Below are 23,280 nucleotides of genomic sequence, written 5' to 3' on the forward strand. Positions count from 1 at the left end.
CACTCACTCACACTCACTCACTCACACTCACTCACTCACTCACTCACTCTCACACTCACTCACTCACTCTCTCACTCTCACACTCACTCTCACACTCCACTCTCACACTCACTCTCACACTCACACTCACACACTCACTCACTCACACTCACTCACTCTCAGACTCACTCACTCTCACACTCACTCACTCTCACACTCTCACACTCATTCTGCACTGCTTAATACCTCTTACACTGCTCGACACTAGACACACGCACGCGCACACACACACACACACACACACACACACACACACACACACACACACACACACACACACACACACACACACACACACACACACACACACACACACACACACACACACACCTCAGCTCTCTACTTAATGAAACAGCCACAACATGTCTGGACCCAGCCCTGCCATCTAGATGGCGCCTGCCCTGTCTGTCTGCTGCTCGCTACCTGCAGTTGTACAATATCAATCTCTGCTGTAGTGGACATGGAGGCTATGAATCGACCCACAACAATCGTGGAGTTTCTCACACCAGTAAAAGGATCATCATTACTCCACTTCCCGCTCGTTTTCCACAGCTCCACACTTCCCAGGGGTGCTAGGTTACTGAAGGACGCCACCCTATCCACTTTCTCTGTTTTGCCAAGGCATGCCTGAATGTCAGTATGTTTGATGTGCAACCCTCTCATTAGCGTCTCTCTAGCTGAGTTCCACGTATTGATTGACCCTCGACTGGTTCACACTGGCTGAACTGGAAATGGTCTTAACTCGCATTCTTTTTAGTGTTTAAAGACTTAACTGTCTTTTCTGACTAGCTTAAGTTTACCTGTAACTTGACAGTGACACTACATAATTTTGAACTCAGGCACTAGCTATGCTTTTCCAGGCCAGATGAAAGTGATGTAATGTTTTGTAATCTAGCAAAGTAATATGACTGTGCGCTAACAAAGTAATGCATCTCTGTGTCACTGTGCACTAACAAAGTAATGCGTCTGTAACTGCAGTACCGCGTGGAGTCGATGATGCTGCGCATCGCCAAGCCCATGAACTACATCCCGGTGACGCCCAGCACGCAGCAGCGCGCGGGCCAGAGGGCGCCGCAGTGCATCCCCCTGGTCATGGAGCCCGAGTCGCGCTTCTACAGCAACTCGGTGGTGGTGCTGGACTTCCAGTCGCTCTACCCCTCCATCGTCATAGCCTACAACTACTGCTTCTCCACCTGCCTCGGACACGTGGAGAGCCTGGGCACGTGAGTACTCTGCTTTGGCTATTAACTACCTGTCTCCCCAGAGGGCGTTGGGCAAGGTATTGGGATCAGGGGTGCATTTCTGGAAAGCGTAGTTGCTAACTATGTTAGCTACTTTGTTGATTGCAATGCGATTTCCCATTGGCAACTACTGAAGTTGCTAACTGCTAACAACTATGCTTTCCAGAAATGCACCCCAGAGTTGTGTAAAGTAGAAGTAGAAGAACTCTTAGAGATGTAATTCTAACACTAGGGATGTGATATTACATGGTTCCAACTTTGTAATATCTTACTACTGTTCTAGTGTTGTAATTACATCTGTAAGAGTGCTTCTACGTCTACTTTATACAACTCTGATTGGGATGACTGTCTCTGTCTGTCTGTCTGTCTGTCTGTCTGTCTATCTGGCTCTGTCTCTCTGTCTGTGTGTATGTCTGTGTCCCTGTCTGTGTTTTCAGGGTGCCAGGTTGCTTCCTGTGACTGCTCTCGTTTCTATAATCAAACATTTTTAGTGTACCTGTATTTTATTCTGCGAAGCACATTAAATTGTCATAGAAATGCACCATATAAACATACTCTTTTGCCGTTGCGTTGGTGTGGAGGCTGACAGTGCCAATGCCAATGCTGATGGTACATCAACGTATGCCTGCACTGGTGTTGGGGAACTCTAATTCAGAAGCTGACACAACACTTAATAAATAGGCTAATACTGGACAGTCAAAAGGTTCACACACTGCCTGCTGTTAAAGAGAATAATAAGCAAATAATAATCTCTCTCTCTCTCTCTCTCTCTCTCTCTCTCTCTCTCTCTCTCTCTCTCTCTCTCTCTCTCTCTCCTGCAGGAATGATGAGTTCAAGTTTGGCTGCACCTCTCTCCGCGTCCCTCCTGACCTCCTCTACGAGCTGCGCAATGACATCACCGTCTCACCCAATGGCATCGCCTTCGTGAAGGTACACTTCTGTTCGGGTCACATACTGTAGAATGAATGAATTAATGAAAACATATGTCATCCACAAATGTGGAAATTGGCCTTAAGTTTCGTCATAAGGACATGCATACGAGGTGTTAGAAGTCAGTCATCTGGCTGACTTTAAATGGGAATCTATTTTGGATCAAATATGGCCTCATCGCACCATTGTCGCCCATGTGGTCATCTGGCATGCAGGCTTTACTCCCAAACCAGAACAAGTCCAGAATGCATTGCAGCAAAGCTGCCACTAGTCACCCAGCTGATTCCAGACCATCCCAGAGACGTTACTGATGTCACACCTGTGTGACGGCTTAAAATCTCAACTCAAGTTAGACTAGTGTGGGAACTCTTACTTTGACGCTTCTGTTTTAATGCATATAACCTCACGCTTTCCTCGCATGCCTATGGTTCAAATGCAGGCAACCCTCTAGGGTTTCCTAGTACCTTTAATGACTGCAAAAGAACAGCACCTCTGGGGTTGGACAAATCAGAGTGTGTGAACGTCTGTGTGTGAACGCCTGTGTGTGTGAGCGCCTGTGTGTGTGTGAACGCCTGTGTGTGTGTGAACGCCTGTGTGTGTGTGAACGCCTGTGTGTGTGAGGGCCTGTGTGTGTGAGGGCCCTTTGTGTGTGAGGGCCTGTGTGTGTGAACGCCTGTGTGTGTGTGAACGCCTGTGTGTGTGTGAACGCCTGTGTGTGTGTGAACGCCTGTGTGTGTGTGAACGCCTGTGTGTGTGTGAACGCCTGTGTGTGTGTGAGCGCCTGTGTGTGTGTGAGCGCCTGTGTGTGTGTGAGCGCCTGTGTGTGTGTGAGCGCCTGTGTGTGTGAGCGCCTGTGTGTGTGAGCGCCTGTGTGTGTGAGGGCCTGTGTGTGTGAGGGCCTGTGTGTGTGAGGGCCTGTGTGTGTGAGGGCCTGTGTGTGTGAGCGCCTGTGTGTGTGAGCGCCTGTGTGTGTGAGCGCCTGTGTGCATGCGTGTGTGTGTTTGTGTATCATGTACGTGTGCAATCCGTGCATTCATGTGTTAATAATACATGTGTTTCCTCCCAGTCGTCGGTGCGCAGGGGTGTGCTGCCGCGGATGCTGGAGGAGATCCTGACGACGCGCATCATGGTCAAGCAGTGCATGAAGGCCTACAAGGGCGACCGCGCCCTCTCCCGCCTGCTGGACGCGCGCCAGCTGGGCCTCAAGCTCATCGCCAACGTCACCTTCGGCTACACCGCCGCCAGCTTCTCCGGTCGCATGCCCAGCGTGGAGGTGAGCAGAGCCTAGAGTCGCCCACCAAGACTCCCAGTCAGGGGTGCATTTCTCAAAACCATAGTTACTAACTATGTTAGCTACTTTTTTTGTTTGCGATGCAATTTCCATTGACAACTACCCAAGTTGCTAACTGGCTAACCACTACACTTTCGAGAAATGCACCCCAGATCCCGCACCCATCCAATTGATTTTAGTAGGACGCGGGGTCAAAACCTGAAGTTCGTGTAAGGCAAGGAAGACCCGCGCACCGATGAGCTCCCTTTCGATCCTTTTTAAAATTTCTGTGACATTGACATTTCGGGCCCGAAACGTCACAGAAATGTAAAAAAATGGAGCTCATTTGTGTGAGGGGTCTCCCATGCCTCACATGAGCTGTGGCCACCAGTCACCACACTACATTTCTTCACATCCAGTACTAGGCATAATGACAAAGCTAAATTGCGGTTCTCGCTGTCCCATGGGACAGGACAAACAATGGTGTATATATATACTGTATATAGAGTACAAGTATAAATTAACTTTACATTTTGCAAAACATATAGTGTAAAATACAGTCCAGTCAAATCAGGTCATACAAGCAGAAGATGGTGTACAGTAGCCTGATTATCATCGACTTTCAAATCTCTTCGAGACTTGGTCTGACCAAGAGCATAACAATTAACATTTCCCAAACGGCATTTCCCAAATGGCCTCCCTTGGTTCGCTAATGATTGCTTGCTTCCCAACAAAGTGGGAGGAGTTCCCATATTTGCGGGAACTCAGAAAGTACTTGCATTGCTCTTGACCTGACTGGTAGCAACGCTGAAGCTGTTGCATCACTAGGAGGGCACTGCCTGGCTAGGTGTACAGTACAGAGTCACCCCTTCCTGGACTGGACACACCAGGAACATGGTGAAACGTCCACTTTTTGTAATGCGTGCTGCGCATAATTTCAGTCAATTGGTACTTGTCAGAAGAAAAAAAAATCAAGCTGACCATATAAGGCTGTTATGGCTGTATCCTACTCCAAAAACTTCCCTTGTGCAAATTTCTCAAGCTTAAAGGTCTTCTAGATCTTGTATCATTAGCCCTAAATGTGCCCCGCTGTGAGTTGCCATTGCTAATCGGCTTGGTCAACAACATGGCTCTTTGCCCCTTTATCACTTTCACCCCCTGAGGGAATATGCCCTGATACGTAGCCTAGTTGCCTGATGGCTTGCACTCTCCTGCAAACTTGATTTGCATGGATCTTAAGTGTGCCGAGGATCGCTTGATGAAATTATGTGCCACCTGTGAAAAATGGTCTTGGCCGTGTGCCAGGCGTAGCATTAACGTACACATGCCCACACACTGTGGAGAGCGCTGATGGTGATGAGGTATGGGGCACCTAAGTCACTCCCTCTACTTCCTGGTTCATGGGGCAGAGGGAGTCAAAAAATGATTACTGGGCTTGAAAATGAGTGATTTTTGGATTTGTGGTACATAGGTGGAGGTCCAAGGTTTCGATTGGTGTAAAAAAAAACACTAATTTTCAAGCCCAGTAATTATTTTTTGACTCCCATTGCCCCATGGCGTGACAGCAGGTGTCTTATCAGTCCTCTTTTATTTAGTCTGATCCACTGACGTGTATACTAGGTCTGATCCTTCCACACATCAGCCATATCCTCACTTGCTGACCATGTGTGTGTGTGTGTGCGTGTGCGTGTGCGTGTGCGTGTGCGTGTGCGTGTGTGTGTGCGTGTGCGTGTGCGTGTGCGTGTGCGTGTGCGCGTGCGCGTGTGTGTGTGCGTGTGCACGTGTGTGTGTGTGTGCGTGTGTGTGTGTGTGTGTGTGTGTGTGTGCGCGCGTGTGCGCGTGCGTGTGTGTGTGTGCGCGCGTGTGTGCTGCAGGTGGGGGACAGTATCGTCCATAAGGCCAGGGAGACCCTGGAGCGGGCCATTAAAATGGTCAATGAGACCCAGAAGTGGGGAGCCCGCGTGGTTTACGGAGACACTGACAGGTGAGAAGTTGATGCAGAATTGGGAAACAATGAATGATTGAGTCAAGTCAAGTCGGCTTTATTTTCAATTTCTTGACATGCTCTGCTCGTACAGTATAAAGAATTGAAATTACGTTTCTTACTTTCCCATGCAGACATGGGCACAGACTTTAGGTGTGGACATGGACAAATTGACACAGACAGTACATATTACACAGAGTGCCTATACAATATACATTTGAATGAATGTGATGCTTTTTTCAGAATGGGAAAAACAACATGATATATTGATCCGAGTTTTTAAACGATGACAGTTTTCTTCTCTGTAGTGTCAATAAAAACAATAAATCTAATGCGAAATGTACTATTGTTATCCCTTCAGCATGTTCGTACTGTTGAAAGGAGCCACCAAAGAGCAGGCGTTCAAAATCGGCAACGAGATCGCAGAGGCGGTGACTGCCACCAACCCCAAGCCAGTCAAGCTGAAGTTTGAGAAGGTAGGAAACGATGTCCATTCATGCTACTCTGGTTTTTAATTAGGATAAATATTAGACATCTCCATTGGTCTTATTAAGTCCTGCTGTGTACGTGATTGGAGGACTGAAATAGCTGTACAGATATTACATTGTGTGTGTATGTGTGTGTGTGTTTGCGTGCCTGTGTGTGTGTTTGCGTGCGTGTGTGTGTGTGTGTTTGCATGCCTGTGTGTGTGTGTGTGTGTGTGTGTGTGTGTGTGTGTGTGTGTGTGTGTGTGTGTGTGTGTGTGTGTGTGTGTGTGTGTGTGTGTGTGTGTGTGTGTGTGTGTGTTTGCGTGTGGGTGGTGTGTTTGCGTGTGCGTGTGTGTGTTTGCGTGTGTGTGTGTGTGTGTGACTGTGTTTGCGTGCCTGTGTGTGTTTGCGTGACTGTGTGTGATTGCGTGTGTGTTTGCGTGCCTGTGTGTGTTTGCGTGACTGTGTGTGATTGCTTGTGTGTCTGCTACCGCAGGTGTACCTGCCGTGTGTGCTGCAGACTAAGAAGCGCTACGTGGGCTACATGTACGAGAGTCTGGATCAGAAGGACCCCGTGCTGGACGCCAAAGGCATCGAGACGGTGCGGCGAGACGGCTGCCCTGCTGTTGCCAAGGTAACCGCTTCCACAGCGCACATCAACACAAAAGTGCGAGCGCACTCTCTCGCTGTTGTTCGCCCTCTCTTTTTCTCTCTCTCTGGGGCTTCTTTCTTTCTCACTCACACACTCACTCACTCACTCACTCACTCACTCACTCACTCACTCACTCACTCACTCACTCACTCACTCACTCACTCACTCACTCACTCACTCACTCACTCACTCACTCACTCACTCACTCACTCACTCACTCACTCACACACACACACGCGCGCGCACACGCACACGCACACGCACACACACAAGCATTCTAGTCCTCATGTTCAGACTGCCATCAGACAGACAGCGCTGAAATCTGCCAGTGTAGCCTTAGAGCCAGAGCCAAGGAGCGTGCGGATTGGAGGGAAAAGACACACAAGGCAAGAAGCGGAAGCAAGCCACTGTGAATTTAGTTCTGACTGCGTAGGTGGTCCTAGACTGGAGGGTATTATTTACAAAGCCTACCATGCAACAGCATTGCAGAGTGAGACAATGGAGCATATTAATAATGTGGAGTTGATTTTTATAAAGGAAAGGTGAGCAAATACAAAAGCCCATTTTAATCGTTAATAATAGTATAATCATTTATTTTGAAATGTATTTATTTAATCTTACTCTCTCCAGACCCTTGTTTGTCCGCTCAACTTTGTGAACTCACACGAGGGTCCGGAAGACCTTCAGATTCGCCCTGCTCCCAAACCAAAATGCAGAAGAACCAATCAGGACGACAGGAATTTCAGAGATGTGACAGTGGAGAGGGGAACATGAGTGAAATGTGACAGTTGTTTCAGCAACAATTGCCGCTCGCATGGACTCAGTCATTGACATATTTAATTTCAACTGTATTTTCAAATCTGTGAGTAGGTTTAAGTTAGCCTCGCGCACCATCCTACGTACTTCCACCAAGAGACTTGGCTCCGCACTACGTCTGGTACCCGTTTTCTGTGGAGTGATGTTGAGCGGCAGGATTTGGCCAGTGTTCTGACAAACAGTCCTACGTTGTAATTTTATCCTACGGTAGGATGTTCCATCAGACATGTCTGTTAAACGGTCCTACATCGCCATAGATAGACGTCAGACATGTTTGTTCAATATCACGTCGAGAGCAAATACAGGAAAGTCATGGTGAAACTTCAGCGACCTTGGCTATTTGGTCGCTTTGGTTGTTTCTGGTGTACACGTACAGCTAGTGTAGCTGTGTTGATGGTCTCTTCTGGAGTGAGACAGAATTATTAAACCAGAAACCCAAACAACATTGGACCCCAAAATCAAGAAAAAGTGCAGCAAAAAATGCTGCAAACGACCCGTCGCCATCAGATCAAGCACTGCTCCAAAAATATCTCTCTCTCTCTCTCAATCGCTCTCTCTCTCTCTCTCTCTCTCTCTCTCTCTCTCTCTCTCTCTCTCTCTCTCTCTCTCTCTCTCTCTCTCTCTCTCTCTCTCCCTCTCTCTCTCCAATGTAATATAATGTTCTAATCCACCATCCATTTTCCCTCCTATTCTCCACACCACACCACCCGTCACGTCCCCACTCCCCACTCGTCAGATCCTGGAGCGCTCCATCAAGCTGCTGTTTGAGACGCGGGACATCAGCCAGGTGAAGCAGTACGTGCAGCGGCAGTGTGTGAAGATCGTGGAGGGCAAGGCCAGCATGCAGGACCTGACCTTCGCCAAGGAGTACCGGGGCAGCGGATCCTACCGGCCCGGCGCCTGCGTACCAGCACTGGAGCTCACCAGGTACAGTAGGGCTGCTAAGTGTGTGTGTGCGAGTCACTACGTTTACATGATGTTTTTAATTACGAATTAATAATTCAGAATTAAATAGTTCCGTTGAGTTTACTTTGATCTCTTTAATTCCGAATTAAGAGGTGTTTACATGACGTTTTCAAAGCGGAATTTAGCTTCATTTAGAATTAAAGTAAGTTCATTCCGAATTAAATGTCTCATGTAAACGTAGCAAGTGTGTGAGAAAGAGAGAGAGATGATGGATGGATGGATAAATGAATGGGGTGTGGAAGAATAAGAACGATGACGGATGTGGTCAAAAGAGATGAGCGAAAGATAATTGCTTTGGGCTGTGAAATGATACTTGATGTACCCTGTACCCTGACCTGCATGGTTGTAGTCAGGGGCGAAGCTATAGGAGGGGCCAGCAGAGCGTTTGCCCCTGGGCACAGGGCCCTCCTGTATTGCTGGTGGGGGTCTTATTATGACACTGAAAGACTGTATACGGGGGCCCTGTGTATAACTGCTCCGCCACTGGTGGTTGTGGTGGGATCTCGTATTTGTCTGAAAAAGTGGACAGAAGCGTGTAAAAAAGTGTTTAAATGGACCCTCACCTGCTAAGAACTCCTACAGAAAAAAAATCAGGAAGAAGCAGAACAAACTGATTCTTACATACTGTAAGAATTTGCTTGCACATGTTTTCACTATTGACGTCATTCAGCACCAGCATTAGTGCAACATTCCTTCCTGCAAACAGACGCTTTTTGCTTGTGTGTTTGTGCATGTTACCGCTTCCTGCATCATATGTATAGTGTGTTTGAATCCTCTTACAGCACGGCATGCGTCTATTGTCTACCCCACACCCCACACCGCCAGCCAGCCTTACAGCTCTACTGTACCTGAGTCTGTTGCCTAGCAACAGGGCCATTAATGGGTGGAAAAATTAAAATTCTCGCTCTCTGTGAACGGAGGGGAAAGCTCCGACAGTGCTGGGTAAAGGGCACATTTTGGTCCATTCTTACAACACAAAGGCATTTAACGAGGGTTTCTAAGTCATTGTGGTATTATTGAGATGAGGTGCTTCAGTTGAATTAATTGTCAGCAGGTGTAATAGGAACTCCATGAAGACTCCATCGCAGCCCCACTGTCAGTCGTCCTGTGGTTGGGGGCGGTGAGTGGATAGTGGCAGCCGCTAGTTGTGCTGGTGGTGGCCATTGGTAATTATACGGAGTCACTATTCATTTAAAACCTGCACAAAATATACAGATTTACAATTGCATATCTACGGTAACTACGGACGTACCACCTTCATGCACCATCTATGGTGTGGGATCAGGGCCGGCACTAGGCACAGGCGGACAACATGGTTGCCTAGGGCACCACATTTGTTAGGGGCACCGCCCCACAAAATTAGAACCAGTGAACAGCTCTTTGAAAGTAATGAGCTCCTACGATTCAGATATCATCAAAGAGCCATAAAACCCATCTCTACCGAACATCCCCGAGCAATGCATGGAACCCACACATTGGTGGGACGTGTGATTGCATTGACAAATGTGAATTGAGAGCAAACAAGGAGAGCAGGTATGGGCATGCCCTTCAAAGTCTGCCTCCTGGCCACTTAACCCCCCCTTGCCAATTTCATGAGCAAATGTTAATGATGAAAACTTCATGTGCACTTTTTGCCACGGTCTGTGCTTGCATTGTGGATATAGTGGTGCATTTTCTGTTTCTTAATAGCATAAGGCCAGACAGACAGACAGGCAGGCTGGCAGGCAGGGAGGCAGGCAAGCAGGGGGATTTTCTGCCAGGTCTGCTACTGGAACAGGCCCCAACACATTCCCCTCTCATACAAGAACTCTCTCTGTCGCCCCCTGGGGGCAAATGATGGTGTGTGTACGTGTGTGCATGCATGTGTGTATGCCTGCCTGCGTGTGTGTGTGTGTGTGTGTGTGTGGATTGATTGTGGATGGATTGTCTGACTTGCATGATTGTCATGGATTGAAAAACGTTCTCTGTGCCTTTTTGTTTTTCTCTGTCTCCTCTCTGTCTCCCTTTCCTCTCTCCGCTTTCCCCCTCCCCTCCAGACGTATGATGGCGTACGACCGGCGTCTGGAGCCGCGTGTTGGCGAGCGTGTGCCGTACGTGATCGTGTATGGGGTGCCGGGCGTGCCGCTCATCCAGCTGGTGCGGCGCCCCCTGGAGGTGTTGCAGGAGCCTGCGCTGCGGCTCAACGCCCACTACTACATCAGCAAGCAGATCCTGCCGCCCCTCCAGCGCATGCTCACCCTCATCGGGGTGGACGTCTTCAGCTGGTACCACGAGCTGCCCAGGGTGAGTGGCCAGCAGGGCTTTTTAGCAATCATATCAATCAAGTGTAAAAAACATTAACACTTAAGTTGTATTCAGTTCCTTCTGAGGGTGCATCCACTTAACGTCCACTGAACGTGTCCGGTATCAGTCCGAAACGGTTAGAATACATGTAAACAGATCATGCCTTGCACACAGGAGCGCGGTGTAAGCGCAGCGCATGCCCGGCCCAACCGGACATTTCTGCGACATTCCTTGAAAATAGAACTCGAGTCTATTTTCCTGCGCGGACATCCGTGTCCAATGAGCGGCTTCCATTGAAAAGGAATGGCTGCTTCCCACGGATAAAGCGTGGACGCTGACTGTGCAGTGTGACGGGCAGCCCGCAAACCTCTCAGACTCGCAATATAATACAATAATAATACAATAATATAATATAATACAATGCTCCTGGACACGTTAAGCGAACGCAAATACTTGGTTTGTATGTACCATGACCGCCAGGCGGTGCTTTCAGCACTGTATGATCCATCACATACTCATGCAGGTGATGGATCATTCAGTGCTGAAAGCACCGCCTGCCGGTCATCCGGAACTCATAGAAGCGTGGTTATATACATAACCTTCGTTTTTCAGACATGCAAACGTTTTTCATCTTTTACCTGACAGGTTTTGACGGTATAGCTTGCGTCCTCACCTTCACCTTCCGTCCTTACCTTGAAACATGTCAATTGTCAAGTAAAACATGAAAACTTTTACATGTCTGAAGTATCAGAAAAGCAGAAAAAAGGTCAATTAGGGAAGTCAAATGCTACCAGTAGATTTTTTTTTTTTTTTTTCAATCACGCTCATCCACCTCAACGTTCAGTGTGCTGGACCACAAGTCCACAACACCGTTTACCTGTTATTTTGAAAAAAAATTATGACTTAAAGGAAACACATCAACGGTAGCATGGTGTAGAGTAGTGGTGTCAACAAAGGCGATCCGAATCGATCCGGGGCATGGACGATCCAGATCCAGATCCGGCAAGTTCCAGAATCAATCCGGCAATTTTTTTAAATTTCAATTACTTCCATGGATATTTCGGGAGCAAATGAATGTTAAATTAAATAAAAACACTTCAAAACATTGCAAGACTGATACAGACTGATACAGAAAACAGCCAATAAATTGTTGCTCAGTATCTGACTACTTGTATTTCCTCATCATGGCTGAACATTTGCTTTGCGTTCAGTAGAAATGTAATGCATTGCAATGCATTGTAGAATTGAATCGAATCGGATTGGATCTAATAGAATCGAATCGAATCGGATCTACTACCTCCCGAATCGTGATCGAATCGGATCGTGAGGGCAGTGCCGATCCACACCACTAGTGTAGAGGACTTTGTATATGTTTTTGAAGTCAAAGGCACCCACAGCATTAAGCACCATACTGTAACTTGTCGCGGACCTTAGACTGGCCTGCCAGCCTTCACGCTTTCATGCGTGACAGCCAGAAAGGGGTGACAAAACGGGTCGTATTTAGCTGGTACGAGGACGAGAGAGTATGAGTAGGCGAAAGTCAAGTGCATGGCCCACTACATCACTGCATGTTGACGCCTAATAGGCAGGCTGGAGTAATTGACTTTGTATTGATGAGACACCATGACGAGCCAATGGACAGCCAAGTGTGTTGTGTAGAGCACTAGATTGGCTATTGCGTCAACAAGCACATTCTCACAACCAGTGTTGACAGATATGTCTGATCAAATCCAGCCCAAACGGTGCTCAAAGAACACCTGGAGGCACTAAATTCTGTCCAATTTCAACAAATTGTATTGATTAAATTCTGCAGAAAAACCTGCCGAATGGCAGATTTTTTTTCCTTTTTCACCCGCAGACAGTTATCTCAAGCAGCCCAATTGGGCAGGTAACCACCCAATCTGGCAACACTGCTCACAACAGAATGAAGGGGTGTAGATCAGAGTCCTGCACGGGTCCATTTTTTCATACCCGGACCCACCCATGCCCGTGCAGTGCATTACCCACCCACCCGTAAACCCGTGGTAATTTCAAAGTTAAATCCGTACCCACCCGGACCCGTTAATATTCTACCCGTTACCCACCCGTGCCCGTGAAAAAATACTTCAAATCGAAAGTAGGCATGACGTGACTGATGTCATAACGGCTGCGGTGATATCAAAAATAGGTAAAATAGATAGATAAATCTGAATTAGGGATGTGCATTTGATTGATGGACTCCCACCGTCATCCCTTGAAAACATGTAGCCTAAATTCCACCGACGTATCATAAAGAGTTCAATACTTATTTACAGTGGCCTTCCATCTACAGCACCAGGGGGGAGCAATAGCTTGAAAATGCTGTCGAGTGTAGGCTACACCTCTGAACGTCCAGCAGCACGTTCAGGAAGAGGGAGTCTGTGCGTCCGTGACGAGAAATATTTCTCACTCCCTTCCCCTCCTTCCATTCTCGTGGCACGGCAAAGTAAACCCCACTGAACCGTTGTTCACTAGTTGGACTGCATTAGAACTAGTTAGCTGACAGTGTTGACAGACAGTATCCCGATTCGCACGGCTACAGGGGTGGCTTTTACTTCGGAAAAGTTTGTTTTACAAATCCGAAGCAACGCCATATGAAACGACCCCCAAATAGTTGCAGATTATAGTGTAGTGGGCCAGATACAATCGCTTCAGCTAAAGAGTACTCATAGTTTACTTCGCTTGTTAGCTTATCATTATTAGCGTTAGAGATATTGAAATAACCTGCCATTGTTGACGCTGACATTGGCAAACAGCTAGGCATTACAAGTAGGCTAGTGAGGAGGAGCTGAAGTGGGGACCTGCGCAAACTTGTGTAGAGGTGTGAGACAAGACCCATATACACACGTGAGTGAGTTGTTGACCAACCAGTTCATGGGCGTGTGACCTCGGAGGCAGTCCGCCGACGAGCGTTGAAGGGGATAAGCAACTGTAGGTTGCAAGATCTGACTGCAGCCGCATTCATCCCGCGATAGTTTTACACCATGTGACATGTCACCTCGTCAACGCAACGTCGACGAAATTTCGAAGTTTGACAGGAAATCTAACCGTCATGCAGCATTTTCATCCAGGATGCATTGCTGTCTAAATGCGCATATCTGCGTTGATGTCATGTCGAATGTACTTATTTTCAAAACGAGTGTGTCTGCCTGTCCCCCCACTCCTCACACGTGGTGTGTTAGAGTAAATCGGTGCGAGCTCATCGTCTCCTTCATATTTGTGGCCGACTTTAAATGCGCTGTATTTAACACCCACATCGTGACAACAAGTTCTCGCTCACGTGCTTCCGTCAACGTTGGTCGACAGCAACAAAGTCGTATGGGCAACTATTTACCCGTACCCGTGGGTACCCGTGGGTACCCGACCCGGTGCAGGACTCTGGTGGTCGTTTATTACAGATTTGAGAGGTTTTGGGAAGCATGGCATATTTGAAGAGAATTGCCACAAAATCATATGGCACAGGCGTACAGTAATGCCTTCAGTAGTCCTTAGCTGAATTCAAAGGTTACATGACATTATACCCAACTGGTGCTTTTCTGCAAAGTGAGTCCTGAGTACAGTCCCTGCAGCAGTGTGGGGTTAGATGCTTTGCTGTAGGTAAAAGCTCGCTTTTATGATGGACTGCAGATGTGTTATGTACTGTGGGTCAGTGCATGGGTATTGTATGAGCCTTCTGAGGAGTCTCAGTTTTGAGGTTCAAGCGCCACCTGGTGGGTGATTTTTGTCATAGGTTTTGGTGAATATTTTATTTTAAAACATTTCAATGTGTTAACAGACCATACCCATGCCCCCATTCGCTGTCCAGTATCTTGGAGATGGCTGAATAGTGCAAATAAAGTCAAAGGGATTGTTAGGGATGCAATTTAATGTTTAAATCGGCCCTAATTCTTCTTTAGATTCTCCTATAGATTTTTTTTTTTTTTTCTTTTACTAAAACAGCAAGTGTGTATGTAGAGCATGTGCGACCATGTGTCTATAAACTTTCTGTTGAAGTCTCGCAATGTACACGTTGTCAAAGCAGCATTTCATTGTAGCACAAACCTACAACATAACAATGCACTTTTTTTTTTCAAACATTTCTTTATTAATAATGCACATTATTGCCTTTTGGGTAAAGAATGTTTTTGGAGTCAATCCCCTTCTACTATTGTGTGTGTGTATGCAAAGTGCTAAGTGAGTGCGCTGCCACCACACACACATTGCAATTTCCTCTATTTATTGAAGCGGTTACCTACTATGATGCTGATGAGACTTTTTTGCATGTGTGTGTGTGTGTGTAGGTGCAGAAGGCGGGGTGTTCGGCTGCAGGTGGTGGTGCTGGTCGTGAGGAGGCAGGCGGTGGCGGTGGTGGCGGCGGCAGGAAGGGCACCATCTCGCAGTACTTCACTACGCTGCACTGCCCCGTGTGCGACGAGCTGACCCAGCTGGGCGTGTGCGAGCGCTGTAGAGCCGAGCCCCAACGGGTGGCCGTCACCCTGCACCAGGAGCTCAGGCACTGGGAGAGCCAGCAGGAACAGCTGCTCAAGGTAATAATAATAATAATCATAATCATAATCATAATACTGTAATAATAATAATAATATTTATTGAAGAAGACGCATGTGCGTCAAAACGTCAGTCACTCTGTGCACCAAAAAATAAAAAAAACCTCTAAAAGTATGCTGTGTTCTCCGGTCATCCCTGTCTAGCCACTGAGAAGTAGCCCAGTCTGTCTTCATAATATTTATTGCATAAAGTGCAGTATCACCATACAACATGGTCTCAAAACACTGTACAAACAAAAAATAAAATGAAATAATGAATTAACTCTAAAAGATGATAAAAGAAAATTATGAGAAAAATAAAAATGATAGGGACAAACAAGCTTAATACTGAAAAAAAAAAGTATGGGTGAAAAAAACAAAGAACAAATAAAAAAGAATGGAAAAAGGAACCCAAGACAAAATTATTAACAAAAGACCAATGCATTTCAGAGCCTATAATGGGATGAAACCAAAAATGTTTTTAATCTGGTCTGCAGGTAGCTACACAATACAGCAGTTGCAATAGCATTCGTGTCTGTAGCACAGTTGTCATTCACTGTGCTTGATAAAGAGAAAGAAGACAAAATGTTATGGATGATGTTATCTTAAGAGACTGCAGATGAGAAGATTATAGCCAGCCATGAACCAACAAGGTAATAATAATCAAATATAATCAAGGTGGTGCAACCACAGCTAAAGTTTAATTTAGTTTAGTTCAACAGTCACTATGGTGTGAACTGAAGTTGGTACATTAATTCATTGCACATGTTTCATTTAAATGGACTGAATGTTCTTTTGTTTTTTGTGTGTTTAACACAAAGATAATTGTTTAATCCATACAGTAGTGTCTGTGGTTGCCAGTTGCTGCAGTGGCCATTTGAGGTACAGCATCTTTAGTTGAGGTGAAGGAAAAAGATACAGGACAAAGGCTGACTGTAATTTGGAGTGAGGAGTCCACACACTTTTTTGTTTAATTCCATGGCAGGATAGGATAACATTTCAACTATCGTCTTCATCAGATTTTCTAGAAACACCTCAACAACAGTCGAAACATAATCCTATCCTGCCATGGAATAAAATAAACACAAGTAAAGCATCTTCAGAACAGGATATTCTGCCTTTGTTTGTAATGCTTTGGCAGTGTGGTCCTTTGGGACTGGAGATGCCAGTGAGAACGCCACAAGAGATGAGCTGAGTCCAGACTCGGGCTGCGTGAACAACTAGGTGATGCGACTCTAATAGGTTTAAAGGAACAGTCCATCCATTTTTGATTTTCACATATTTGCTGTATTTCCCAGCATTATTCATGAATGTGCGTATCATTCTCTTCTCAGTGTTTTGCAGTACCTTCAGTACTTTCAGATTTATTGGATCAGAATTATTAGCATAGCTTAGCATAATCACTGGATGTAAATGAACATTAGCATCAAGCCACAAGTGATCACAGGACGGGATTAAATAGCTTTTTTTGCACTTAATTTTACATTAATTTTAAAGTAGTTCATAAGTACATTTGAGAATATTTGCAATGCAAACACACATAAAAATATATTCACATTCATGAATAATGCTTGGAAATACTGCAAATATATGAAAATTAAAAAAATGGTGGACTGCTCCTTTAACCTCTACATTCTTTTCTTTGTGGCCACACAGCCGGTTGTATCAGCCTCTGTTAGGGCTGTTAGAACTCACGATTCGGTTCAGAACTTTGGAAGGGCGTATCACGATACTGCCTTCCTTCATCACGATACAGTATTGTAACTGTGTATCACGATTTCACGATTCGATACAATATTGTTACAGCCCTAGCCTCTGTGTGGAGAATATCCAAAGGAAGTTTGATATTGCCAATTGGTGGCTCATTCATTGTTGAGGTTTGACTGGGCCTCCCGCCAGCACCATGTAGTACTGTACATCTACTGTGCCTGTTTGATCAGGTGCAGAGTTCTCAAGCGGAGTTAGGCCAGAGAAAAGTTAAGTAGGCTCTTGTTTCCTGTGTTATCAGGACTGTTTGAATGATTTACCCATTACATTACCGTAGTAGTTTTTATCGTTATCAGGTACTCTTGAACTTGATCAGCAGAACACACAACTGGCAGTAAATGAAAAGGCACAACGCTTAAACCCCGTTTCAGCAAAATGGTTGAAGTGTATGAGAAAGGCGTGTGGTTGGAAGACTAGAGCAGTGTTTCCCAGCCTTTTTTGTCTTGCATAGCCTATAAGCCGTTTAAGTCATACCATGAGTGCCCCCTCAGTCCTCTATACTCATTGGACTGCTCCATACGTTGAAATTTTTTCCCCCACGTACCCCCTGAAGTGTGCCCAAGTAACCCTACAGTAGTGGTACGGGTACCCCTGGTAACCACTGGACTAGTGGAAGGCTTCACGTGTACCTGATATGACTACAACCGGTCTACAGTTCCAGGCTAGTCTATTGTCTCTGTGGAAGTAAACGATTGGCATAAATAAACTTAAGTGTACAATACATGGAGACAGACTGGGCTAATTCTCGGTGACTAGACCCAGGGATGACCGGAGCACACATCATACTTTTAGAGTTTTTTTATTTTATTTTTTGGTGCACAAAGTGACTGATGTTTCAACGTACCTGTCTTCTTCAGAGTCAAAGCTCTGCAAAGTCTTTTGACTCTGACGTTTCGACGCACCTGCATCTTCTTCAGTCACTTTGTGCACCAAAAAATAAAAGTCCTCTAAAAGTATGCTGTGTGCTCCGGTGACCCCTGGGTCTAGTCACTGACAAGAAGCCCAGTCTGTCTTCATTCTACGGTCTGGACTGTGAACACCACAAGGGCTGAAGCGCAGACATCCTTTCTTTATGTATAATACATGGCTCAATTTAAATAAATAAATAATAATAGGGGAGAATTGGGGAGAATAACCATTTGGCACAAAATTGAATTATTACCATTACACCACTAAACAGTATGGTTTTGGGACTTCAGAAATATCAGTTGAAAACATTTCTAAATAAAGTGCAAAAAGCAATATTGTCACATATAACCAAGACATAACAAAAACGATTCTGTATCACTAAAATCAGCATTTTGCAAAACATCACACAGTTAATCTCATCACAAAAAAAAAATCACAAATGACCCTAAAAACAACCTCATACCATTGATTAAAATAACAAATTAAAAAAACATTTCTAAATAAAGTGCAAAAAACAATATTGTCACATGTAACAAAGATTTTACCATCAGCATTTTGCAAAATGCCACACAATTCATCTCAACACTTACAAAAAAAATCGTCTTTGTGGAGGTCTTGGAGGACTGCCAGAGCAGATAAGTGTGTTAGCATGGCATGCAGGGCCAAAGTCCAGCTGCTATCAGTTTGCAGTTATGAATGAAACCTGCAAGTGCATCTGGGGGTGACTGTGGCGGAAGCAGAATATGTCTAACCACTACAGTCATGATGGAGTACTGTATGCATGGTAATAGACTGCATATACTGACAGGTTGGCCCTTCCTAGATTCAGTATTGAAAGGGTTCAGTGCTTGTATTCAGGTATTGGGCAGTAGGCTAAATTTTTAACAGTTGCTCATACATAGATTGTGAAAACCCGCTTTAATCTGATGTTTTTTTATGTCTGAAATGATCAATTATTTCAGACTTTCTGCCCTGCAACGTACACATCTGTTAATGCATTTCACTTTCTTTGCTGTTGCATTTTTATTTAATGACACAATGATGATTCTGTATTTCTCCAGATCTGCCGGCACTGCAGCGGGAGTGTGGAACGGCAGGTACCCTGCGTGTCCCTGGACTGCCCGGTGCTCTACAAGCTGTCCAGGGTCACGCGTCAGCTGTCAAAGGGGCCCTACCTGCGACAACTCCTGGACCAGTTCTGATCCCCGACCCGACCCGACCTGCCCGAAGCACACAGCCTCCTCTGGTGCTAATCTCAGTGGCTGTCATCAGTCAAAGAGCGCAGTTACATGCACAGAGTATTTTCCGATTTCAATCGGAATATCGTTAGTATTCGGTTTAAAACAAGCTCCGGAAATATTCTGTTTACATGCGTGGAACGGCGACATTTGGGAAATGAAGAAATGGTGTGTACACGACTTTTGAGATAAACCAAATTCTGTCACCATTCCACTTGCATGTAACTGTGCTCAATGTGTTTTTTCCTAAGCTGTCTGTGTGGACGTCTGTTTTTTCAGTGGTGCTTTCAATTTCAGACTCCCATTCGTTTGGAGTTTGTGTTTGTGTTTGCGTCATATTGACATGAGTATTTCTGAATTCAGTCTGGGGTGGTGAGGGGCTTGGGTAGGTGTACGGACAGTCAGTGTGTTTTGAGTTGGGGTTGGGACGGTGTTGGTTTTATGCGTTTTGCTGGCTGCCATCCGCTGCCATCTGTTGTCCATCTTTATTTCTTCAGATTGAATTTTTTCCTCTAATGAACAAAACCGACTGAAGGTGGCCTGAACGGAAAAGGGTCTTACTTCGCTTCATATTTCGCTGCTGCAGGTAAAAAAAAACTGACGACACTAAATGGCCTCATTGGAGTTAGGGCTTAAAACGTCCATAAAAAAAATCAACTCCGACAGAAATCTGTTCCCTTTTAAAATATATATATATATTGGACGTACAATCTTCTTTGTAAATATTCCCTGTAAAGATCCCAATTTGAACGATCAATGTGCATTTGATTCCTTTTCTGCTCTTTTTTTCTTTTCTTTTTTTAGAAAAAAAATTATTGTACGATGGTGTTAAATCATGGTGATTAAACACCACTGTTGGTCTTTTGAGTCAGTCTGTTTTAAGGGGGTGCCATGTGTTTGAGCATTTCATCCAGGCCTTGACACTGGTCTGGGTATTTTTCATTTCCCGGTATGTACATTTTTGTCCAGAGAATAGTCTTGGTGCTCTGATGTGTTGGTTCTCATCAGGATAAACAAACAAACAAACAAAAAAAGATGTCAGAGATACTAACTTTTGGGACTGTTGCAATACATTCTTTTGATAATTTATGGTGAGAGTATATATGGTTTCCTTGTGCATATTTGTTTTTTTTATACATATTTCTAACGCTTTCTCTACGCTAAACTCTACATGTTCTCGAATGATGTAAAGACGGTTCTGTTCGATTTCAGAATGATTGTATCCATGGCTTGTGTATATGTAAAGAAAAGTGTGGTTTTGTTTTTATTGGACCTTTCTGTGGATGTAAGTAAAAGATTGGTATAATAAAACTTCAGTGTATAACACATGGCTCAATTTTTTAATTTAATACAGAAAAATCAGAAGGGGTGAATAACCATTTGACACAAAATTGAATTATACAACAATTACACCATTAAACAATATGATTTTGGGACTTGAGAAATATCAGTCGAAAACATTTCTAAGTAAAGTGCAAAAAGCAATATTGTCACATATAACCAAGACATTACAAAAACAAGTCTGTATCACTAAAATCAGCATTTTGCAAAACATCACACAGTTCATCTCATCACTAAAAAAAAATCACAAATGACCCTCATACCATTGATTAAAATAAAAACAAATGACCAGGAACCATACAACAGAGTCAAAATGATTTTCCAAATATTTCATAAGGCAGTGGTTTCTGGATAAGATGCAGATAATATAAATCTGCTTAAACATGATTAATATAACTTACTAAAAATGTTTTGATGCTGAAATAACACACTTACCAGTAGATTAAAATGACACTGCACTGTTAAGGTAAATAATAGCAAGGCCTCACCCTTCAACTCAGCTGTGTACTGTACATCACAGGCATGTCAAACTCAGGCCTGGGGAGTCATTTTATTTGGCCCAATCTCAAATGAGAATTACACATTCATTATTGTTGTATAGCATCACAAGACTTGAACATCAAATTTGGTGTGTCATAGAAATATCAAAGGGCCTAGGCCAATGCGCAGGCACATTTGAACTACCATATAGGATGGGAAAGTGTGTGGAATTTAACTGCTTGTATGAGTATTAAGTTCATGCACACACAATTTTGGTTCATTTTAAAAAATAATAGATCTTGAGTTCGGCCTGCAACTTCTTTCCACATTTTTTATCATGGCCCGAGGCCAATCTGAGTTTGATAGCCCTGGTACAGCCACAGATTCTGTAATTCTGTTCTATAAGGGCTGTGGTTCAGCAGGTGCTTAGAGTGGCCGACGGTTAAACGGTCTGCTTCTTCACTTCCTGAAAAGCACGACCTGCCTGCCTGCCTGCCTTCCTGCACAACAGCTATTGTTTCAGCTCACTCACAACTAATCAGGAAGCCCAGTGCTATGTCGACGTGAGCTGTGCCCATAGTCCACAACTAAATAGTCCTAACCCTCGCAACTGATTAAGTTGCAGCAAGTTTGCGGTTTGTAGGTCAGCACAGCGGGTAGGCCACAGGCAGCCTACTTTGCCACAGAAATTTGATGAAATTCAAATAATTCTTTATGGTTATGTGATTTAGAAAGCAAATTCTACATGTAGAAAGAACTTCTTTGTCTGGATTACGTAAAACATCTAATTACACTGTAATTAATTATTCAACTGCTTTAAGCATCAAACCTAAATTAAAAAAAAATCTTAATGGCTTAAGAAGTATAGTTTCTTCAATTGCTTACACACTTTCTGCATTTCTTCCAAAATTAGACTACTGCTCACAAAATGGAAAAAAAAATGTACTCGCACAACAAAATCAATATTAAGTTTTGATACCCTCAGAAGTAGTTGTGAAATATAAGCGTTTGGCTTGAGAGCAGTGTCATATTACTTTTGTTTATGTAAACAGTTGCAAAAAAACTAGTGTTCATTGAAATCATCTCGATCTGATGTCAATTTCCCTATACAGCAAACTTTTTTGTTATTTCTGACATCAATCATTTCCAGCTTCTGTGACAAGTTGTTTTACCTGGCCCTAACATATTCTCATAAATGTCTTAAAGCTCAGGTAAACACACAAAACAAACACACACACACACATGGATACATTCACATTACCATCCTAGGGGAGATGTATGGATGAAAGTAGTAGACCATCATAAGGGTTTAAAAAAAGTGCCTAAAATTCACTGCCTTAACAAGAAAACTGGTGAAAAAGGATCAGGAGTGTCGACATGCAGGGACAAAAACCAACACACAACATTCACCACAAACATCATGTTTTTGGAGGGGAAAACCCCCACAAAATGCTCATCGAATCTGGACTGCCGTTAGTCCTTTTTCTCCTGAATTGGCAACCCTGTGGAGGGCTACTACAACACACTAGCATTTCAACGTACGCATTATGGCTTCCATGTATCATCTACACTGCAATACAGTCGCTTGGCACTCCAGTTCACCACAAACTGTTTTGTAAGTTGATGCTGAATTAAATGGCCTCTTGTGTGACCGTTTCGTCAGAGCGATTTCATATCCGCTTTCTCTCCCTGCAGTTGTGTCTTTCTGGGCCCTAACAGCCACAGAGACCGTTGGGTGCATCCGAAACCTATCGTAGGTAGGTCACTGCCATAGCGAAATGACCATCGTTTGTCTACTGCAAATATGACCGGATATAGAAAGTCGTCCTGGTACCGTTTGCCTTACTAGGATATTCTGATGGCAGTATGAACTTTCGGATGCACTCCTTCTCTGACCATCCTGGCCTCTGCGAGCATTGGTCTGGCCAAGTCATTATGTAAACGCATTTCTCATAGAGAGGGCTTAACCTGCATTTGTCAAACGTCTCTGTGTGCTATTGAAGCTACAATCAACCAAACTAGACCGGACCGGACCAGAGGACTTCTTCCTTCAACATAGGATTACAGCAGGGCCACTGATGGAACTAGAGAGTCATTACCTTTAACTTGTCCCATTTAGCCATTGGAAATAATGGGAAAATTTGAAATATTACTGTGATGGAGTGACCATCACTAGGGTTGTGGGTGTGTTCCGACTGCCAACACCAACGCGCCTGGCTCTTTGGTGTAGCGGTCAGAGCCCAGAAGGTCTTGGTTCGGCAGGGCAACTCAACTCCCCTTTTCTACAATTACAGATGGGAGACTTGGCCAGACTACCTTGACTTGCGAAAAATTTGAGCAGCATCAGAAGTAGCAC

The 23,280-nt window shown here is 44.6% G+C and overlaps 1 protein-coding gene across 1 annotated transcript in view; it reads left to right on the plus strand.

The window, feature by feature from the left end:
• The window catches only part of rev3l (REV3 like, DNA directed polymerase zeta catalytic subunit), an 89,357-nt gene extending 68,930 nt beyond the window's left edge, over positions 1-20,427 (plus strand). The window contains exons 23-32 of the mRNA XM_063223208.1: positions 1,018-1,262; positions 2,102-2,210; positions 3,277-3,483; positions 5,355-5,464; positions 5,826-5,940; positions 6,428-6,565; positions 8,136-8,326; positions 10,402-10,648; positions 14,947-15,192; positions 18,927-20,427. Coding sequence (XP_063079278.1) covers positions 1,018-1,262; positions 2,102-2,210; positions 3,277-3,483; positions 5,355-5,464; positions 5,826-5,940; positions 6,428-6,565; positions 8,136-8,326; positions 10,402-10,648; positions 14,947-15,192; positions 18,927-19,067 — 1,749 coding nt within the window. The 3' untranslated portion in view covers positions 19,068-20,427. The remainder of the gene's footprint in view (positions 1-1,017; positions 1,263-2,101; positions 2,211-3,276; positions 3,484-5,354; positions 5,465-5,825; positions 5,941-6,427; positions 6,566-8,135; positions 8,327-10,401; positions 10,649-14,946; positions 15,193-18,926) is intronic.
• The last annotated feature ends 2,853 nt before the right edge of the window (positions 20,428-23,280 follow it).

The sequence above is a fragment of the Engraulis encrasicolus genome, chromosome 18, assembly GCF_034702125.1.
Source record: "Engraulis encrasicolus isolate BLACKSEA-1 chromosome 18, IST_EnEncr_1.0, whole genome shotgun sequence".
NCBI lineage: Eukaryota > Metazoa > Chordata > Actinopteri > Clupeiformes > Engraulidae > Engraulis > Engraulis encrasicolus.